This window comes from Castor canadensis, chromosome 1 (assembly GCF_047511655.1).
Source record: "Castor canadensis chromosome 1, mCasCan1.hap1v2, whole genome shotgun sequence".
Taxonomy (NCBI): Eukaryota; Metazoa; Chordata; class Mammalia; order Rodentia; family Castoridae; genus Castor; species Castor canadensis.
The window spans coordinates 54,897,987-54,918,555 of NC_133386.1; the positions used below are offsets into that span (position 1 = coordinate 54,897,987).

Consider the following 20,569-nt stretch of genomic DNA (forward strand, 5'->3'; position numbering starts at 1 on the left):
AATCCTTTTACCCAAAAAGAGTCCCCTCAAAGTTACCATCTCCTTTTCATCTTGTTATCTCTAGGGGTAGGGCTTGAGAAGATCTATGGATGCCATAGGTATCTCTCAGCCCAAGAGCTGGGTTCTGTGTGGAGCTTGCCTTGTGATGCCGAACCTCCCCACTAGGATGGGGACAGGTCCCATCTCTGACACAGAAAAAAAAGCACTTTCAGAACATTTAACCAACAGTGTGCATCCTTGATTCCTTTCCTTCCACCCTTTAACCTCCTCCCCCAAGAAAGAGAAACACTAAATTGGCTCAACACACATACTTTTGCTGCTGGTGGGAAATGTTTCATAATTACTAGTGAATAACTCAGCGAACATGACATTTTTAGTTTTCTATTGCCAGACCCAGACACACCCAACTTTGATGGGAATTCTATTGCCTTTCTTATTGTCCAAATCACCTTTGCATGCAACATCTTAAATGTATTTCTTCCTTAATGGAAGTCCAATCAACAATGAGTATCACATCATTTCACTGCCTTGCACAACTTTCAGTAGCTGCCATCACACTTAGCATGGAATCCACACTATCACCTCCCCAGCCTCTATGAGCCTAACCATTTTGATCATTCAACTCCAGATGCTCCATCCTTCTTGCTGCTGTTCAAAATGTCAAACCTGTTTCTGCTGACAAGCTCTCCATACAACTACCTCTGTCACTTCCCTTTGCCCTACCTTCATGTCATCCCCTCAAAGATAATGTCACTATTTGCCAAATACAAAGCAGTACCCCATCACTGTCTATCCTTTAACTCCACTTTTTCTTCATAGCATTTATCACTAGCTGAAATTATATTATGCAAGCACTTTTTACATTTATATATCATCTATCTTCCCCAAAGAACGTAAGTCCCTGTTCAGTAGTATAGCTACGAAACCCAAAATATGTCTAGCACATTATCAGAGCTCACTGAATCATTTTATTTTTAAAGAATGAACAAATGAATAAATATCAAAGTTTAAGGTAATTTTTTTTAAAGGTTGGCTAAAAACAAAAGCAGGAATTGGGTATTTACCTTCTATTAGGCAAACCCCCTTGTCTCCACATCAACAGTATATATTGCTGCAACTTATGAAACATGCAGCCCTACAGATGGTGTAGGGGTTTTCAAGGAGTCTTCTTTTATAACAGAAAGTTGGATGTGCATTCATAAAATTGCTCACCAAATTTTAAATATAAATCATTCTATCGCAGATTATAAGATAACATATCATTTATTGGATTCATATAGAAATCATGGCTTTATCATGGAGTATTGGCAAAAGGCCCATGAAAGAGATTTTAGCAGGCATAATCCTCAAAATTCCTACTACCCACTGAACCCCCAAAATATGCTTATTGTGGTAGGAACAAGCTCTTAATACTAACTAGCTAATCAAGAAAATTAAACATTAAGCAATTTAAATTAATAGATGATTTTTTAAATAACTTAAAATTTTAAAGAAATTTTAAGTTTGTGTGGTAAAATTGGATGAAAAAAAATCTTTTATTTGTATCATTAATTCTATTTCCATGGAAAAATGATCGTCTCAAAGTCAAGGCAGCTGTTTTTCCATAATCAAAAGTGGTTAAATACTTTTAAATACATTACAGCATATTTACGAAGGAATTCTCCTACATACCTCCAAAGCCCTCTCATAAATCACAATAATGTCTCCAAAGCACATGTGGAAGTAAAAAATTCATATCTACTGACTATATTTCCTCTATCTGAAGATGAATTAAGCAGCAAATACATTAATATCTAAATTTATAACAGAGTGGCTAACCCCTAACCATAGCAAACGAATGAGGAATATTCCACCATGGAAGGATTAATCACAGCTCTCCAACACTACGCAATTTGGCATTTTAAGGACTTAATCATGAGTGGATTTTATTCCCCGATTTACGTTTCATCTGGAGGTTGACTTACAAAGCCATTATATGTTAGAATAAATGTAATTCTTGAGCTTAATCTTGTCACTTTAAGGAAATGTTATTTTAAATAATATTCTACAACTTAAAAAACAGTCTTCACAGAGGCAACACTACTAAGATCATCATCACAAGGCCAAATTCAGCTCTCAAACACGGAACAGGTATCATCATAGTCTTGGTGAGTCTCAAGCCTGAATGTGACCAGCCCTCCATTAGCAATGAGACAACACGGATTCCGGGAGGCTGTGATTACCAGACATGGACTTCCATCCTCAGCCATTGATTATCTCTATCTTTGTTAAAGACTACAGGCGTTTCATTTAACTAGAGTGCTCAGTAAATCGCAGCAGAGTCCAAGCATCTTTTACGGATTCATTAAACCATTGATCTGCCTTCTTGGGCTTGTAGCAGTGCCCAGCCCTGGCTCTCAGCCTGTGTTTACAGAGGATGCAATAGACTGCTATTTGTAACCTTCAAAGACAGTCTGTCAGCAGACATTAGATTCCACTGTGTGCACAGCTACTCTAGGAGTGGATTGTAACCGAAAATTTCTGGAATTTCTGAACTACTGGGGCAGAAATTAAGCCGCTTTCTGCAGCAAGATTTTCTTTATTCCATCCTAATCTGTGATAATACGAACAAAGAGCAAGGAGCCCAAGGAACAAAGAATTACACATGGCTTGCCTGGTTCACACAATTTTGCTTATGTGTACAAAAGCTATCCAGAGATTCTGAAATGGAGGAAAGTAAAAATAACTACAGGCATGCCTATAACTTGGATCTGCTCTATATGGCCCTCTTGAGTGCACTAGGTTTTGGAACCAGACACTGAAAACGTGTATGAGAGAAATTCTGGACTCAATCTACTACCTTAAAATATCTCAAGGCAAGCCACCTGCCCTCTTATGCATGCACTTACTTAAATATTCAACATTTTAAACAAAGCATGAATTAACAGAGCATATAATTCATCAATCCCAGGAAAATACATAATCATTTTCTCTAGGTTTCTCTGGACAGCTCACCTAGTGCTCTCAGAACCTTCTCCCTTCTCTGGTTATTAATAAGGTCTCATGATGCCTTCTTTTTTATGACTAACTCTGTGCTAAGTGAAGCTTATGATGAGAGAAGCATGTCAAAACAACCCCTTAGATAATTCTTCCAATGTTCATTCTTCAGATAAACCTCAATGCTGTTAGTGGCAAGGTGAGAAACTTGGCAATGCAAGTGACTGGATCAATAAAGAGAATGTACATCCCAAATAAATAGATCTCTTCCTGATCATTTGTTTACTGAACTGCCCACTACCCAAACAGCTGGACTATGAACTTCAAACACGCACATTCATCACTGCAGTGGCAGCAGTCACCAGGACACAATGTGGCTGATGCAATCTGACACTGTGGTTAATGCTAAAAGGGAGCGTCCCTCTTAGATGGATTGGATAATTACCGGCAGTTCAGATGAGAAAAACTTGATTTAAGTGAATAGCATCAGCTATCACCAGGATGGTCAGAGATTTACTGCATCTGAAAATTAACATGCCAGCATCTATGGCAGTGGCCCTGTGTATTGATCCCCAGGTGACTGGATTCAAATCTATGAAAATCTCCCATCTTCCTTCCACTCATTGGAAAGAAATGTGGGACACAGACTGGGACTTGGAGCTATTTAGGGTTTTGATCATCTCCTCACATTTAATTTAAAATATCCAAAATTACTCAGAAATTGATATCCATTCTGGGTAACAGGTTAGAATTCTCTCTCTGTATCCTCCACCATCTCCCCAAATGTAGACCACTAAAACTAGATGTGGTTGCTAATCCTTTCTTTTAGAACAAACCCACTGCCCCAGCTTTCCCTTAGACCAGTGTTTGCAAGCAGTATTCAACCATTTTGGTAAACATGAAGGTCACAAGCCCCAAACTTCTTATGGCATCCTAGGTATGGTATCCCAGCCCTCTGCAGAACCATTGGCCTGCAACCCTTTCTGGCTTTCCTCAAGCACATATGCTTTATACTCTAAACTGGTCTACTCCTGATTCACCTGCCAGAACTTTCCTGCTCTACCCCACCCCCGATATGTTTCCAAGGGCTAACATTTCCCCTCCTCTGCTAGTGCTCTTCACAGACGCTCATTCACAGCAGCCCAACAACATTCCATTTCATATTTCAAAATACAAGAGAACAAGAAAACAGTTGGGTTTGTTGTTTTTTTCCCCAGAGCTTCCTGAGGACACCCCTGTTTGCTGTGTCTGAAGGGAACTCAGCCATTGGCCTGCAAACTAAAGCCCTGGGAGGAGGAGGCCACTGCACATTTGAAGTTAAGAACAGGATAACAGCACAGTTCCAACAGACACTGCAGAACCAATGCTACCATTCTGCAGGCCAAGGTATAAGTAGACAGACTCAACAGGCTCCCTGGAACCCAATAAAAGCAAGGTGAGTCCACAGACAGAATCCCAGGTCCACTGGCCTCAGTTACTTGTGAACCAAGGATGTATACAAGCAACCAGCAAAAAGCAAGCCTGCAGACTGAGTTTCAGTTGGTCAGAGGACATTAATTACAAGTACTTTCTTAATGCCCTTCTCCAAACCTTCATAAATGGTAGCCATTTTGCAAATTAAATCTTGCAAGTGTTTAAAAGGAAAAAAAAATGTAGACAGGTTAATCACTGGATTAACAGGACAATTGTTACACATTTCTTCTGCACTACTAAGTTTCATAATTAAGTCTAAAACCAAGAAATCTTTTCCAGGAGAAATAATAAAAAGACAAATAGTCTATGTCTAAATAAAATATAACTCCAAAAAACATGATACATGCTGTTAGCAGTGGAATCCTCCCAAAGAGAGTTCTTTAAAAAGATCCCCGTGTATTCAGGGATATAGTTTGAAAGTAAAAGAAATACTTATTATACAATATTTCCCTCTTGAATATTTGCTATTATTACGATGATTGTTAGGAAATCACAATGGTAACACTTTCAAATGTTGTTTCTGTCTATATAATCTTGTGTGTATATGTGTGTGTGTATGTGTGTGTGTGTGTGTGCGCGTGCAGTACTGGGGTTTGAACTCAGGGCCTACGCCTTGAGTCACTCCACCAGTCCTTTTTATGATGGGGTTTTTCGAGATAGGGTCTCACGAACTATTTGCCCAGGATGGCTTCAAACCATGATCCTCCTGATCTCTGCCTCCTAAGTGCTAGGATTACAAGCAGAAGCCACCAGAGCCCGGCTCTGTCTATACAATCTTTGTTTCTAATGCACTAGTATCCTCGTTTGTAGGATCTACTATGGTCTACTAGGAATAGCAACATTGTCATACTGAAGAAGTATTTCTATCTCTTCTTGTTTCAAATTATGGGAAAACCAGAATGAGGAAGTAAAATGTTGATGCTCTTAGGATTTTGTGTTTATTACTAAATGCTAGAACACTATAAACTTGAGATCTGAACAAGGAAAGAAAGCAATCATCCTTTACTCTTCCCTACATGGGCCATTTTACTTGAGTTTTGACTTCCTGTTTGATTTCTGGATATTAGTTTAGACCTCAGGGTATTTCCCTATGAAAAACAAAAAGATTAGACCTACTTATGTGAAAAGGACTACTATTTGTGGTCTTGTTACTCTCCTTGTAGAGGGATAATGGTTACAAAGAATTTTTTAAGCATCTGTTATTGTACAAAGTAAAACTGGTATCAAAAAGTTAGGCTAAATGTTTCTACATATCTTGCAAAACCATTAAGAAGACTTTGCAACTTTCTGACTTCTTGGCATCACTGGGCTAAAAATACTCTTAAATCCTGTTCTCTTTGGTCTCAAAAAGGGGCTGGGAAGAGTGAGTCCCTACAGTTTCTAGTGTCTCAAATCATGAGACTGACATCCCATTGTCCACCTGATGCCCATATACCACATAAACCATTTTTAACACATTTGTTCAAAAACTTTTGAGCCAGCAATTAAGCCTTTTAGAAATCAGAATTCCACAAAATATATTATGAATTAACACTATCCACATCTCAGCACCAACATCCTGAAATAGTAAACTTGCAGTGAGTTGAATTCCTTAAGTGAATACATCTGTGATTCATGAGCCTCTCCCTGAAGTGTTTAGCAGACACAGTTTGCAAAATGTCTACGTACTTGCAGCAATCCAAACAATTCTTCAAGTTTAAAAATCTAACCTAGAAACAAACAAAAAACAAAAGAAAAACCTAACCTACATTCTACAAAGGGTTAACATAGCTTCCAACTCTCCCATCTTATCTCATAGTACCAGAGTTTATGAGAGATGAGTGGGACATTCCCCATTCAACAGACACAGAGATCGAAAGAAAAAAGAAGGTTTTAGAAACAAATGAAACTTTAAAAGCCCATTTTCAGTGGGCCTTCATTTTGAGAGTTGGGCTATTTTTGTCCTTGTTTTTGCAGCAAAGCAATGCCTGCCTCTCTACCCAGGCATCTGTGAAGAGGAGAGTACAGGGACCACAGGCACAGCTGTCCAATGTATATTCACAAATGCAGGTGTTGCTCAGACACAAAACAGGTCAGCTGAATGCTGCTTCTAATTAGCTACTTTTCTAGTAGGATTTTTCTTTGTAAAGTTATGCATGCAATTTGAGTTCAACTTAGAGGCCATTTTCAGATCCCAGCATGCGATCCAGCAACAAATGAGTTGTCATTATAAAGCATAATTTACAATAGTTAATTTTACATTTTTAAATCTGCACTATACCTAAGACAAAATTCTATTCTGCACAGGAATTATTTACTCTGTTTTCTACCTACTTCTCAATATTTTAAAGTATAGAATTTAGCTGAAAAAACTTGCTATGTGGCAATAGGAAGGACTTTTCCCTTTTTCCAAGATTAAGCCCACAATTTTAATGATGAGGACCAAGGACTTCGTAATGTGATACAAGAAGAAAAGTAGCTATTTGCTATTGTCTCCAGTGGGGAACACTCTGGGGCTTACTACAACAGTTCTCAGAAATGGCAAGATGGAGGCTGGTATCTAATACCAGCCATTAGGAAACCTAAGCCCTAAATGAAATAACCACAAAATCCTATCAGTTAAAAGAAATGCAGCAGCTGTACATGCTTATTGTAATACAATATAATATTGTTTCAGAGATAACACTCATAAAATTTAAAAAATAAAAGAATCTACAGGTGATATGACAAGTTCATTTCTCTATTTGAAAAAAAAATGAACAGGCATAGCATGGCAGAGCTCTGGAATGCATAAATGAGAGTAAGGATGCAGGACAGGTCCTGTTTGTGCACTAACAGGGACTGAAATCAGCAGGCATCCCTGGCTACATATCAAATCACTGCAACTCTAAGGTTTTGTAAGAGCCAATGACCGACCTCAGGAACTCCTGGTGGAAAGTAAAATACAATAGTCCTCCCACTGCTGATTTCACTTACTGTAAGGATTCCAAACACTAATTCCTATCTTGGCTCTGAGTTTTCTGTGTTTCAAAACTATATGCTATGAAAGTTTAAATTCAGTTTGACCTTAAACTTTATAATGAGACTTTTCTTAAAAACTATACCTTATATAGTATTCTGAGCTGCTTTTCCAAATGGTATCAAATGCCTTTCTTCAAAAGCTTACTATAAAGTAAAACCACTTTGCTACTTGGAACATGTATCCACAGGGCTGTGACAAATGCATCTTGCTTGATTTTACTCACTACACGCAGCCCTTCAAGATTCAGACCCTTAACCCTTCAGAATCACAGAAACACAAAAAGCCCTGCTCTATAGCCATCTTCTGTGATGGAATGCAAAGTATTTTGTTGTGGTAAGTAGGGCTTTGGAGAAGAAAAGCACTGGGCCCACTCCTGGGATTGTTACCCTAGTGTTCAGCATTCAAAATGGGAGCCCCAGGGTCTTAGAGATCACTTTAATCCCCCCATATTAAAACAAAACGTGTCTCCCATGTGTCCTTCTGCCTACCCTCTCCCCAGTCTCACTAGCCCCTCCCAAGAGAAAGTGAACTCCACTGTTGACCATCCCAAAGGAATTCCAAACAATTTCCTTACTTGCCTCCGTGTTCCAGAAAAGATTATGAACCTAATTCTTAGAGATTGCTACTAAAATTCCACCCCACTGAATTCTGCAGCCTAATTCTTTAGGCATTATGTTTTTTTTGGCAGAATGCATGTGACCCAAATTGGCAGGAAATAATTTGCTGCAACAGTGCTTCTTGCAATGCAGTGAGCCCATGCCTAGCATTTCAGGACTGCAAATATTAGTCTTTAAAAAATAATAATTGCTTCAAGAAAGGACAGATTTTTTTTTCTTGTACTATGGAAATGGAAATGCTTAACAAAATGTGGATGGTTTACGAATTAAGGAAGCTTTACAGATCAATGAAAAATCATCAAGCACTAGCACTTTACTTCAGTACTTGGTGGCAAAATGCTACAGCAATTCTTCAAGTATTAAGAAATTTGTACGGGAGGAGTTGAGCGTGGGTGTGATTATAACATTATGCATCCCATTTTCCATCAGTGGTGGCTAGTGGTATTCTAAAAGGACACTTTCATACCTAGGATGTCTTTTTAAATAAAACAAAATCAAATCTACAACTATGGCTGTTCCCTTGTCTACCCACCATGCTTCTCACAAATACTTGGCCACTAGAATATGTTGATTTATGTACTCATAATGCCCCCTTTTTTCAAGATCAATCCACTTGACGTTTTTCTTTACTAGGATTGGTGAGTCAGCTTTTGGAAAGAGCAACAACGATATTCTCAGTGGGAACAAGAATGAAACTGAGTGGACTAGACCTTTCTGGCCATGCTGCTGCAGCTGGCTTCTCAGCTCTTGTAAGACACCTCTGCACTTCTCTCTCATGGACTCTAGCCTGTGCCCTCTCCTTCTGAACAGACCCCTCCCACCAGGACATCAGTTGTTATTCCAGTGTCCTCATCAGATTCATTCGCCCTCTCAAAATTCAAAGACCAAGCCAAGAGAAACTGAAGAACAGTTTACACATTAGAAAGGGATTTCTTAGTCCCCAAGGTTAAGTGTGACAGAGAAAGAACGGATAAAGAATAAAAATAGGCAAGTGGCAGGGCGCAGCATCTCGGCTAGTAGTGGGGCCGCGTGGCCTCTCTAAGGTGGCTTACCTTGTTTCTCTTGAAGTAGGCTCGCCGGCAGGCCGCAAAGCACTTTTCGCTGCAGAAGCTTTTCACCTCGCTTCCCATACTCAGGGAATAGCGCTTGATTCCCACTTTCTGGCACCAGGCACACATTATTTGTACATTTGACACATCATCTTCTATAACAAAAGTATAAGAAAAATGTTCATATCAGAGGCAGACATCCCTTCAAACTTAGACACACCCTGACCCTCACAGAGCTCCCAGGGGGCTGACTGCAGTTTTCGGAGCTGACTGCAGTTTCCAGTCCTCACCATTTTCAGTTCTTGGGGTGGGGGGGTTACTGAGTGTTTTTATCTTTGTTTCTCTCCTTTCTCACTTTTTTCCTCCTTTTTTTTGGTGAGGGGCAGGGTGTGGGGCTGAGTATCCAAAAGACATTTACTTAAAACAGGAGCATGACTAAGAGTCACAAGAGTTCCTAGTACTTCCTAGCCTAGTCTCCATCCACCTAGTCAAACCAGCCCCAGTAATAAAATAATGAAGCTTGTAAAAGAAATGACCCATTTCTTCAAAGGTCCTGCTGAAAGTCTACCAGATTTGCATTGGGTGGGATCATCTGTAGAGTGCTAACCTACAAATGCAATGCCCTGGTGTGAACCTTGGCAGCCAGGGTCCAGGCCCCACCATGGCATGCTCCCTATGACTATTAAATAATATGGGCTGTTGTTCACTCTCAAAATATAATGATTCCCAAGCCATGTGCTTAGTCAAAAAGGAAAGTTATGAGAAGCCAGATGCTGGCAATACAAAGGGACAAGCCTGGCTCACTGAACTGTCCCCACGACGCAGCCTTCCCGCGCTGGTGTCCTGGGGGAGACACAGGTCTCATTTCCGTTCTGCTCCATGTGCTGTGCTTCCTGCTCCCTGGATGAAGGGATGGTAATGAGGGTGTCGGATTATGCTCAGTCAGAATGGGGCCCCCCAGCTCCTGAAGGACCAGTCATCCATGTCAGAGGAGGGCTCAGAGGGATTTTAGGTAGTATGAAAATATTTCTAATATTTAAAATGCTGCATTTCACTTCCTTTGTATGAAAAGAAAGCAACTGTAACTGTCACAAGCCCATGATAATCACGTCCATTACTGCCTAAAACAAAGATAGGTTTTTAAAGATAGTAAGTTAATAAAATACACTGAGTATATCACAGTGCGAGTGGTAAGAAGTAGTGACAAAATTGGGATGGTGATAGTCAAATGTCTGAAGTTAGGGAAACACTGGCCTACTTCAGGGGGAAGAAAGGAGACTTTAGAAGTTTATGAAATATTTCCTTGCTGCCTTGTTAGGGGCTGTTGCTGAATCTTGAGTGCTCTCTCTTCTCCCAAGTAACTGTGTGTGTGTGTGTGTGTGACACTAGTTGCCACTATTAGCCACAGTTCTTCTTCCTTTACGGACTTTTTTTTTGTACTAACCCAGACTCATGCTGTAGACATGAATGGTAATCACAAAATCCCCAACAAGCTCTGGTATAGTGTAGTCTGATTTCTGAATAAAATCCCCCAAAGACTAATTGCTAAGCAAGGCCTGGTCCATGAGTTGTTGACATATTCATGGTTCATAGAGTCTGTCATGCAATCATTCCATTTCCAGGGGAAAGATTTGGTTTGAGGCAGTGTGGTCGTCAGCCTGCAAAATTAGAAGCAAACTAATTTGTAATGCAGTGATATGGCTCTCTTCCCCTGAGTATCATCACTCAGAACTATGGGCAGCATTTTATTTACCTAAATGGAATAAGTATAGTCATTTTAATGCCCTTTTTTAATTTTACAAATCGTGATCTATTGTTAATTATCAAATAAGACAAGGTAAAAAACAATCATTGATGTTAGACAAACATTTTTCAAAACATAACTTCCTTTAAATGAAGTCATAATATGAATTCATATGTAAAACGATTATTGCATTTAATAATTGTTCTACTCAAAGAAAGCTTTTATTTATATTTTACATGATCTTTAATAAAGTACCTATTTATAAATAGATGGTTTACATGGTATCTATGGTAGCAAACTCGTATTATTTACCTTAGAGTACGGCGTTCTCTTAAATTAGATTAGAAGTAGCATATTTTAAAAATAATCATCCACCATTACTAAACTAACTAGCACTAACAGTTTCTATTTTTGGCAAACAATAAAATGCCTTAAAAGTTTAAATTCCTGAAAAAGAAGATGACACAGCAAAACTCCCACAACAATCCAGTGATAATAGCTTGATTCTGGTGAAATCTGTAAGGAAAAAAAAATTTATGGAGGAAATGACATGATGTCACAGTTTAATGAGGACCCCCTTCCCGAGGAGCCCCGTTCCCAAGAACATACATTAGGTTCCCCTTTAGTTCTTCCTTTAGAGTCTGGTTTGGGAAACAAGACATAAGATTTTTGAAGTCCTAGATCTTTTAATTATAATGGGCTAAAACCAAAATGAGAAAAAGTAAGGCAAAGCAATGAGAAGGCTTGGTGCTTAGCCAGGCCTGGAGGATGATGCCTGGGGCCAAATGGCAGCTCCCAGGTTTTCCCAGGCTTCACTCCATCACCACCGCACAGGCCCACTTGTCATTTTTTAAAGACAGGCAAGGAAAGTTTCTTAAAATAGAACTAACAAATAAATTAAAAAATTAGAATTTTAAAACAGATTAGTCCTACAAATCACTCCGACTTCAAAGTAACAATATGGGAAGATGAGACAAAAGAACTGTACACTTTTGTATCTGGCAGTGAAGTCTTAAATGCTGGTTAGCATCGGTCTTATTAAATAAATCAGCATTCCCATCCATTTTTTCATTAAAATTCTGTTTCACAGAGGCAAACACTTTGGATAACTTCTATCAGAGTTCTCCTTTTCTGTTATCAAACTTATTAACAACTAATGATCCAAAGAAGTCTGATAAGTGGGTTATCTCAAAAGTTCAAGAAAACATTTTCAGATATCTCAGATATTCTAGTATTCCAAAACTCATTTATATTAACATTAAACTTAAAAAAAGATCAACTAAATTAATTTTGTTGGACAAAACACAGCTTTTAAATTCTGTCATCAGACATGACAGGGTACCTCCATCTTAGCATGACTGCCCCTAGAAAAATGAACTTTTCATAAGAAATTAAAGCTAAAGCATCAGCTTGTTTCAACTACCTTTTTTTTTTAAACCGAAAACCTGGTAATGACATGCATGCTTTAACTGGCAAAATAGAAAACTCTGGCAATTTAGTTTTTCTAACTTGAACTGCTTTAAAAAAAATTTTTAAAAATATTCCTCAAATTAGAGCAAACCTAATTTCCTATTTTATATTTAGGCTGAAAGAATATGCATAGGGACTTGAGATTATCTCATGGAAGACTCATACAAAAGAATTTTATACCACATTATCTTATGGCCATTAGCATCCGTGCTTTTCATGATGGATAATGCAACAATGAATGCAAAATGTTTATAGCATTAAATCACATTCCCAACGCAATTTATATAACATGATAAAATTTTCATATGCTATCATATAAATATGCATGTTTTAATTAATCATGAAATGCTTGCACCACCTCTTTAGGATTTAATTAAACACAATGTTTAGGGCATTTTCTTTCTAATCCAATGTTCAAAGAGTTATAAAACACTTTTCTATTTTACATTCCAGAAGAGAAAGTCCAGATTAATTACTCTAAGATGAAATCAAAACTGTGTTTATTTATTACAGTGCAGAGAAGTATGAGATCAAACATTTCGGGAATGCCTTGCCAAAGTTATTTGAGAAATTGCCTTATCTTATTCTTAAAAATAAGAATGGCTATTGGTTAGTGATCTTGGGCCATCTGAATTATGCCTACAAACACACATACTAGCTTTCTTGACCAGAGTCCAAAGAAAAATCAGGAAACCCTTAATGGACCCCAAGCAATTAAACTACAATTTTAATTGTCACTTTCATGGGAGTCTAAACTATAATTTTAATTGTCACTTTCATGGGAGTCCAAGACCAAGGGAAAATTCTGAAAGCATTTGCTGGTGATGCTTATCTCCTCCAACAGTTCCTAGAATGCACACATCCAGATAATCATTTCAAGACCCAAAGTGCATTTTGAGACAAGTTGCAAAGCAGTCTGAGGGTACTCTTGCGTGTTCCATGCCATGAAATGAAAGTATGGCCTAGGCAGCACTCTGCCAATCTATTTGTTGAAGTAGCTATTCTTAAGAAGAGAATAAAGGGACTAGGGATATAGCTCAGTGGTAGAACATTTGCCTAACATGCCCTGGGCTCAATCCCAGTACTGCAAACACGAGCAGAATAGAAACATGGCCCAGAAGGCAAGCAAGAAACTAGAGTTTAAGTGTGCTTTCTTTGCAGTGCTTCTGCAAAGAATCTTCTTAGAATAGTTCATTTCTAGGCCTTAAGGCAGCCCAAGTTAAAATTCTCCACTGAATCCTGCAGAAATTTCTATACAACTCCCTGTGTTCTAGAAGTGAACGCACAAGGAGACCAGGGAGAAATCATCATAGCTAGCCATTATTTAGTTCTTAGTAGGTGCCAGGCATAGTGCATTTCACCATCATTCACCATCATTTAATCTTAATCACAACCAACCACACCCAAGCAGGTAAGTGAGTTTAGAGGTCACAACTCAAACTGCTCCAACTCAGCACGCACCTACCAAGGCCTATCTGATGAGCAGTTATCTGATTCCAGCGGCCAAGCTCTTGGCCACTGTGCTAGGGCTTTTCCAAGCATGTGAGATTACACAACATCCACAAGACTTCCCTCCACGTAAAGTACTAAAATCCGTCACGGATTCTGCTACTTACAAAGCACACTGCTCAGCATCACTCCACTAGACCAGGAAAATGAAATCAAAAAGGTCAAAATGTCTTTCAGGAGGCAGCTGAAGTGTTACTCAATCAATACTTGTTGATTGATTTAAGAAAAAAAAAAGTTAAAGGCCCACAGTGCAAGTTTTACTTCTTTATGACTGTGAGACATGATCTGTTACATACATCCCACCTGAACCTGCACCAGCAAGTGTATGTGAACACTAAATGATGAGACAGAACCAGTAATACCTGGATCTCAGGAAGCAGTTATTCTAACCGTGGACTACCAATACTCTTCCAGCCTCCTCTCCTCTCTCTCTTTTTCTTACTCTCTCTCTCTCTCTCTCTCTCTCTCTCTCTCTCTCTCTCTCTCTCTCTCTGGCAGTACTGGGGTTTGAACTCAGAGCCTCCTGCTTGCTAGGGAGCATTTTACCACTTGAGCCATGCCCCCATCTCCTTTTTGTCTTTTAGTTATTTTTCAGATAGGTTGTTGCATTTTTTGCCTGGGGCCAGCCTCAAACAGTGATCCTCCTATTTATGCCTCCCTTATAGCTGGGGTTACAAACTTGAATGACCACACCCAACTTGTTGGCTGGGATTGGATCTCATTAACTTTTTGCCCCTAGGCTGGCTTCAAACTGCAATCCTCCTGATCTCTATCTCCTGAGTAACTGGGATTACAGGCATGTGCCACCAGAGGTCCAGCCTTCTCTTTTTTAAAGAGGGGAAATCAGAACAGGACATGGATAAGGTTGGCTTTTCATGTGGGAAGTGGAAGACCACCTACATTGTAATTTCAAGGGTGCAAATAAGAAAACCCTAGTTTCCAAAAACATATCCCTCAATTACTCACTAAAATTAAACTCCACCATTAGAGGGTCATTTCTTAGGCTTATACCCTGATAAAATACAAATTTTCTGAAAGCAAGTAGGCTCGACATGTATTTTTAAGTAATGATTTCTATTGCAGAATGATGAAAAAGTGTTCATAGGAAGGGGAGAGCTGCTGAGGGTAGTGCTCCCATGAGAAAGGCAGCGGGGCAGGAGGGAGCTGTGGCACAGAGCCTTTGGTCATTACTTAGCCAAGGTCTAGTCTTGGGCATACAGCTAGAAGCATCATGATAGCAGTCAGTGAGCACACAGTGGACAGAAGAAAACACTGTCTGATTACACTGCAGCACAATGTCAAATGTTCAGAGTGCCCTGTGACTGTGACTATGAGGCACAGCAGATGTTGACTGGGTGGGGAATAATGGCACAGCTAGGGATCGCTGGAAAAGAAAACCAGCAGCAGATCCACTTGCAAAAGTCTCCAGGGGGTGACTTTTTCTAAGCAAATGAAGTAATAGATAGACATTGCTTTGCAAGCCTAAGTGTCTCATATTTGAAAGCCACTGTGGCTGAGCTCAGAGAAATAAAGACAGACATTGGGGAAGGTGCTACTATTGCCCATTCTGTACTCTGGTTTCTCTTCATAACATATACAACTTTCACCTTTTACTAAGATTGCCCATTCTAGTTGAGAGGTGTGGGAAGTCACTGGAGGGATATAATGCTCACCTAACTGCAACTGTGGTGAGGAGCAAATGAAAGTAGGCACTTTCCATATGCAAACGAGCCTTCCTTAGAATTGCTGCAATTAGAGCTGCAATCTGGAGTGGCCTGGTGACCAGGGGTATGTCTCTTGGACCATACCCTTCCATAGGTGATGTCTATAGAACTGCTGCCCTGAATATGAGGAAAAGCCCAGGAATTGGTTAAATCTCACTAACTCAGATTAAGAGTAAAGACATTAGAATTAACAAAAGCCTCACTTATAGTTATTCTTTTAAAAAAACTACTTAACTTGAATTAGTAGTTGACAAGATGTTGCCAAATATATCACTGCACTCCAGATATTCTATAATTAATAGATGAGATTTCTTTGTAATTACTACATTAACGATCCACACATGGGTGGATCTGCCAAGGTGCCTGAGAAGTTTGCTATTTTTAAAAGTTATCAGAGTAACAACTGAAAAGTCTGCCACCTCAGTACTGAACAATCAAAGTTCCCACATAAAAGAGTCAGAATTAATAAAATTTTATTGCACTGATTTCTCATTAAAGGAGTGGAAACAATTAAATGACAGAGATCCGTATAACTTTATGAGTCTTTATAGTACCTAAAATATCCCTAATTTTCTTTTGAAACTAGATTTAAGGAATTTCAAGAATTTAAATAGTCCACACCCCTCTAAATAGAATAGTACTTAACCACAAAATAAAATCTATTCTCTAAACATAAATTAAAACATGGTTCCTGTAAGTCAAAGAAATGAGCACATACTCTCCCAAATCACAGACTAATGACAGAATTTTAAATTAATTCTCAATTTTCTAATGGAACTTTCCTAGCCAGTTTTAATTCTTTGCATATTACTCTATGTTGCTATAGACAGAGACATCAAGGGCATGATTCCAGAAATAATTTGAGATTTACATGTAGGTCCCTATGTTAGGTAACTTGTCAAGGATATTGGCTTGAGCAGGATATGGCCCTGATAGCAAGAGAAAAGACAGAACTATGTGTGACTTATCATGAGCAAGGAGAATTCAGGAAGAAAAAGGATCTAAGATCTCCTGAGCTGTTCAAGACCACACAGCCTGTGAGTTGGGTCTTGAAGGGTTTGAAGGGGGAGGAAGTTCAAGAGGAGAGAAAAGACAGAGAGAACGGCGGGAGAGCCAGAGAGTAGCAGGCAGGTGCAGGGTGGGCAGGAGTCCTGAATGTATCCAGTTGACCAAAATTGTGTGAAGGGAAAAGTCAGAGATTAGACTCATGCCAGTGGGGCCTCTACAAAAGTCCCTTGAATATCACTTCACTATGGGAGAGTGAGGAGGCTCATCTTTATTGCACAGGTAACAAGAAGTTTCTGGATGTTTCTCAGTAGGACATGACAGGATCAGAGATGTGCTGAGACACGTCACTCCACCAGGATGGATCAGAATTCAGGAAGATGGGAATCCTTGGTAAGCAACATGAGCACAGGGTCTGTGTCTCATTCACTCTTTGCATTCAGGGCCAAGCATACAGCAGTGCTCAAACCATGCTCAAAGAATGAGTAAATGGACAGATGAAGGAATGAACGCAGGGGAAAGGGGATGAGGTACTGACCCTATAGAGTGACAGTGGAAATACAGAGGACAGATTTAACAGTGGAACTAAAGCAATGACCAAAATGTAGGGATAGGACCGGCCCAGAAATAATTCAAATTGCGGAGAGCTCTTCTTCCTGTGTTTCTAGTCAAAGTAGAAAAACCCAATGAGCTATTGGTGGAAATTGACTCTGGACTCAAATGCAAACAAAATGAAGTTGTTTTATTTGCAGCATCCCTTCCTCACTTATTTTCCCAGCATGCAAACCAAGAAGGAGATAAAAGGAGAGACCATAAGAAATCACAAAATAATATAGGTTGAGCATCCATAATCTAAAAATCTGAAATCCAAAATGCTCCAAGATCTGAGACTTTTTGAAGGCAGACATGACGCCACAAGCGGAAAATTTCCTGATGGGTCATAATTGAAACACAGGTACACTGAAACTATGCTATAAAATTACATTTAGGTCATGAGCATAAAGTGTGTATTAAACATCAATGAATGTTGTTTAGACTTGGGTCCCACTCCCAAGACACCTTATTATGTACTTCAGATAAGAATACTCGATCTGTAATTCACTGTTAAATACTATACTGAACTTGGATTCTTTAACATGACACTACTGAGCACATGTATCTCTGGCTTCCTGAAATTAATCTGAATTATCTCCCCATAATTACACTGATTTGCCAGTGAAGGGGCTCCTTCTTAAAAGCGTCTTTTATGACCTGGTCTCTACTTCTCAGGACTGCCCCTAGAGAGGCTGTATTCCTATGTACTCACCCTAAGAAATGTGAACAGGAAGGGAAAAAGATAGAACTTCAGAGTAAGAAAAATTCAGAGTCTTGTATGCAACAATTCCCAAAGCACATTCCCCAAACACTAATCTCATGGGTTACTTAACTGGCTGTTAACTTTAAAAAGACTTCCATGGTTAAATATGTGTGGAAAACACCAGGCTAAGCAAAGTTCAACAACAGCCTTTTCATTGCAGGACATTTTGGTTCCACATTGTATAATTAAGGATCTTTAAGAGGGAGATAGAATGTGCTGCATTTCACACATTTGACCATGGACACGTCTTTTCACAAAAAAAAATTCCCAAGACTGCACTTCTGAGGAAGGCTCCCTGGGACATGATGCTCCACTGGCCTACAATAGCTCTGAGGCAAAAGCACTGCCATGTGGGTCATTAATTATCAGGAAAATTTCTCTTCTTTTGCCCAGAATTTGAATCCTCAGTTGCCAGGAACCTCTTTGTCTGCACTGGGCAGAAAGACAGTCATGTGACCAGTGTGGTACACAATGACTGACACCTACTAGTCCACCACAGTGATCAAAGACACCCTTAGTGATCACTAAGTCCCATGGTATCTGCTACACTCATCAGGCAACCCTTTTCCTGTAAAATCCTAGAAAAAAAATGGCAGAAATAAAAAAATAAGACAAAAGGAGAGTAATACTGAATACACTGAGTAGTTGCTATTCACTGTTTGGCTGCCACAGACAAAGAGCTAAGTAAAATCTTGTCCCCCATCCATAAGCCTTAGATCTAACCTCCTGACTGATTTAATATGCTCTGGGACAGTGATGTGGCAATCATGGGTTTATTCTGTACCGAACTTCTCTCCACTGTGTGGTTGAAGCCCATTCAGCATCTGAGAGTCAAGTCAAAAAGTACACACCAGGAAGTTCATTACTGCTAGAAAAGCACTTTTGAGCCCTTGCCCTGTTTGAAGGGGCACTATCTACAAAGAAATACAAATGGCAGCATATTAGGATTTAAGGGTCAAACTGCTTTGTATAGAACCTCTGAGTGAGAAAAAGCATTATTAAAAGAACACTGTTAATAAGATAATTTACCTTATTTAGCTCATGATCTATCATATCCAATTGCCTCCCAGACATCTTAGCAAGTCATGTTCAAAGGTGCACACACACACATACCCCAATCATCCCCCTTCACCATGTTTCCCATCTCAGTGCCTGCTCTAACCATCCACCCAGAATATGCTGGCAGAAATCTGCTATCCTTTCTGCCTCCTTCTTCCCTCTCACCTCCCACATTTTGAATAATCACAGGTCTTCTTAAATGTTATTATAATATACTCATTCATTCAATAAATATTTACCAAGTCTACTTGTGTGCCAGGCACTGTTCTAGGTGCCTTGTCCTCATGGAGTTTATGGCTGCCCTTCCCAGTGAAGCCACTAATACCTCTTGCTCATATCACACATGGCCTCTGGAAGTCACTCCTGTCCAGTTCAGTCTCTCCACTTCTCATCCAGGGAATTCTAAACATAAACCTGGTCACTACTTTTACCTGTCCAAAACCCTTCACTTGCATCCACAGCCCTCAAAAAGGTGGAACTCCTTGGCATGGCTCACATGACCAAGCAGCCTACACCTCTGGCTTCTTGCGCTTACTTAAGGCTGTCTCTTTGTTTGGAGTCTTACCTATGCTGCTTTCTCACCCACAACCCCCAAATCCTTGAGCAATTCAATCCTTTTTATGTTATCTTAAACTTCATTCTAGAGAGGTCTTCCCTGACTCCAAAACTGGAGGGAATCCACAGAAGTCTGGACTTGACAATCCTCAGACTTGATTGAGTTTATTTATTTTTTTAAGGTGGCTAAAGCCCACCAGACTGAGCCAGGTAAGACAGGAAATGTGTCTATCTTGTTCATTAGAATGAAATGTCTGACTTAGGCTCCTCTTAAGGAATAGGAAATCCTTACTAGGTGCACTTTGGGTGGATGGATACCCAGGGTTGGAGGGATGGAGGAAGCCAAGGGCACCATCTTTGGTAATCACTCAGAACAAAATTGTCTGAGAGAGAAGCACCAGTGAAAAGCTCCAGAATGGAATCACTATTTCCACTCTCCTTGGCCAAGTCCACAAACTAAGGCTTCTCAATTTAACAGGAACTTTGAGAAGTCAGCATTGGGAATGTCCCTAGAATAACAAGAAATTCCAGAAACACAGCCACCCTCTAACACAGCTGAAGGCACAGCTGACATTTCCTCCTATTTCCTGTTAGCATCTTAGCTCCTTGGTGACCTAGGGCATGGTATCCTGAAAGTATTATCGTAGCTAGGTCATAACCCCAAAAACAGTTTAGATAATGCCAAGAGAAGTCCCAGGCTGCCTTAGGGGAGTCACAGCATGTGTGATTTAGAATCCATGATTAGATGGTGCTCCTATTTCAAAATGGCTCTACCATTAATGCAGCTGAGTGACCTTAAGAAGGTCATTTAGCCTCCCTAGACCTCATTTTTCTCACCTGTGAAAAAGAGCATTTAACTATATGTACTCGTAATTCCTTCCAATAAAACTCAAGGATGTTAAAATTTTTGAAAATAATAAAATCCATTTAAAGGAGTACAGATGGAGGATATTCTTTTCCCCCCCTTTTCTCTTTTTTCTTGAATCTCTCACTTAATTTCTTTGTTTTTTTCTCCTTCTGTATGAGCAGC

General features: G+C 39.5%; 1 protein-coding gene across 5 annotated transcripts in view; it reads right to left on the minus strand.

Annotated features, from left to right (window-relative positions):
• The window catches only part of Sobp (sine oculis binding protein homolog), a 155,530-nt gene that overhangs the window by 109,737 nt on the left and 25,224 nt on the right, over positions 1-20,569 (minus strand). For 2 of the 5 annotated variants that reach the window (XM_074077425.1, XM_074077409.1), the window contains exons 4-5: positions 9,921-10,016; positions 9,120-9,271 (exon numbers count right to left, since the gene is read on the minus strand). In XM_074077425.1, the coding sequence (XP_073933526.1) occupies positions 9,120-9,271; positions 9,921-10,016 (248 nt within the window). Of the gene's footprint in view, positions 1-9,119; positions 9,272-9,920; positions 10,017-10,560; positions 10,775-20,569 lie in introns of all 5 variants that reach the window. The other 3 variants (XM_074077433.1, XM_074077436.1, XM_020170100.2) reach the window with 3 other exon arrangements.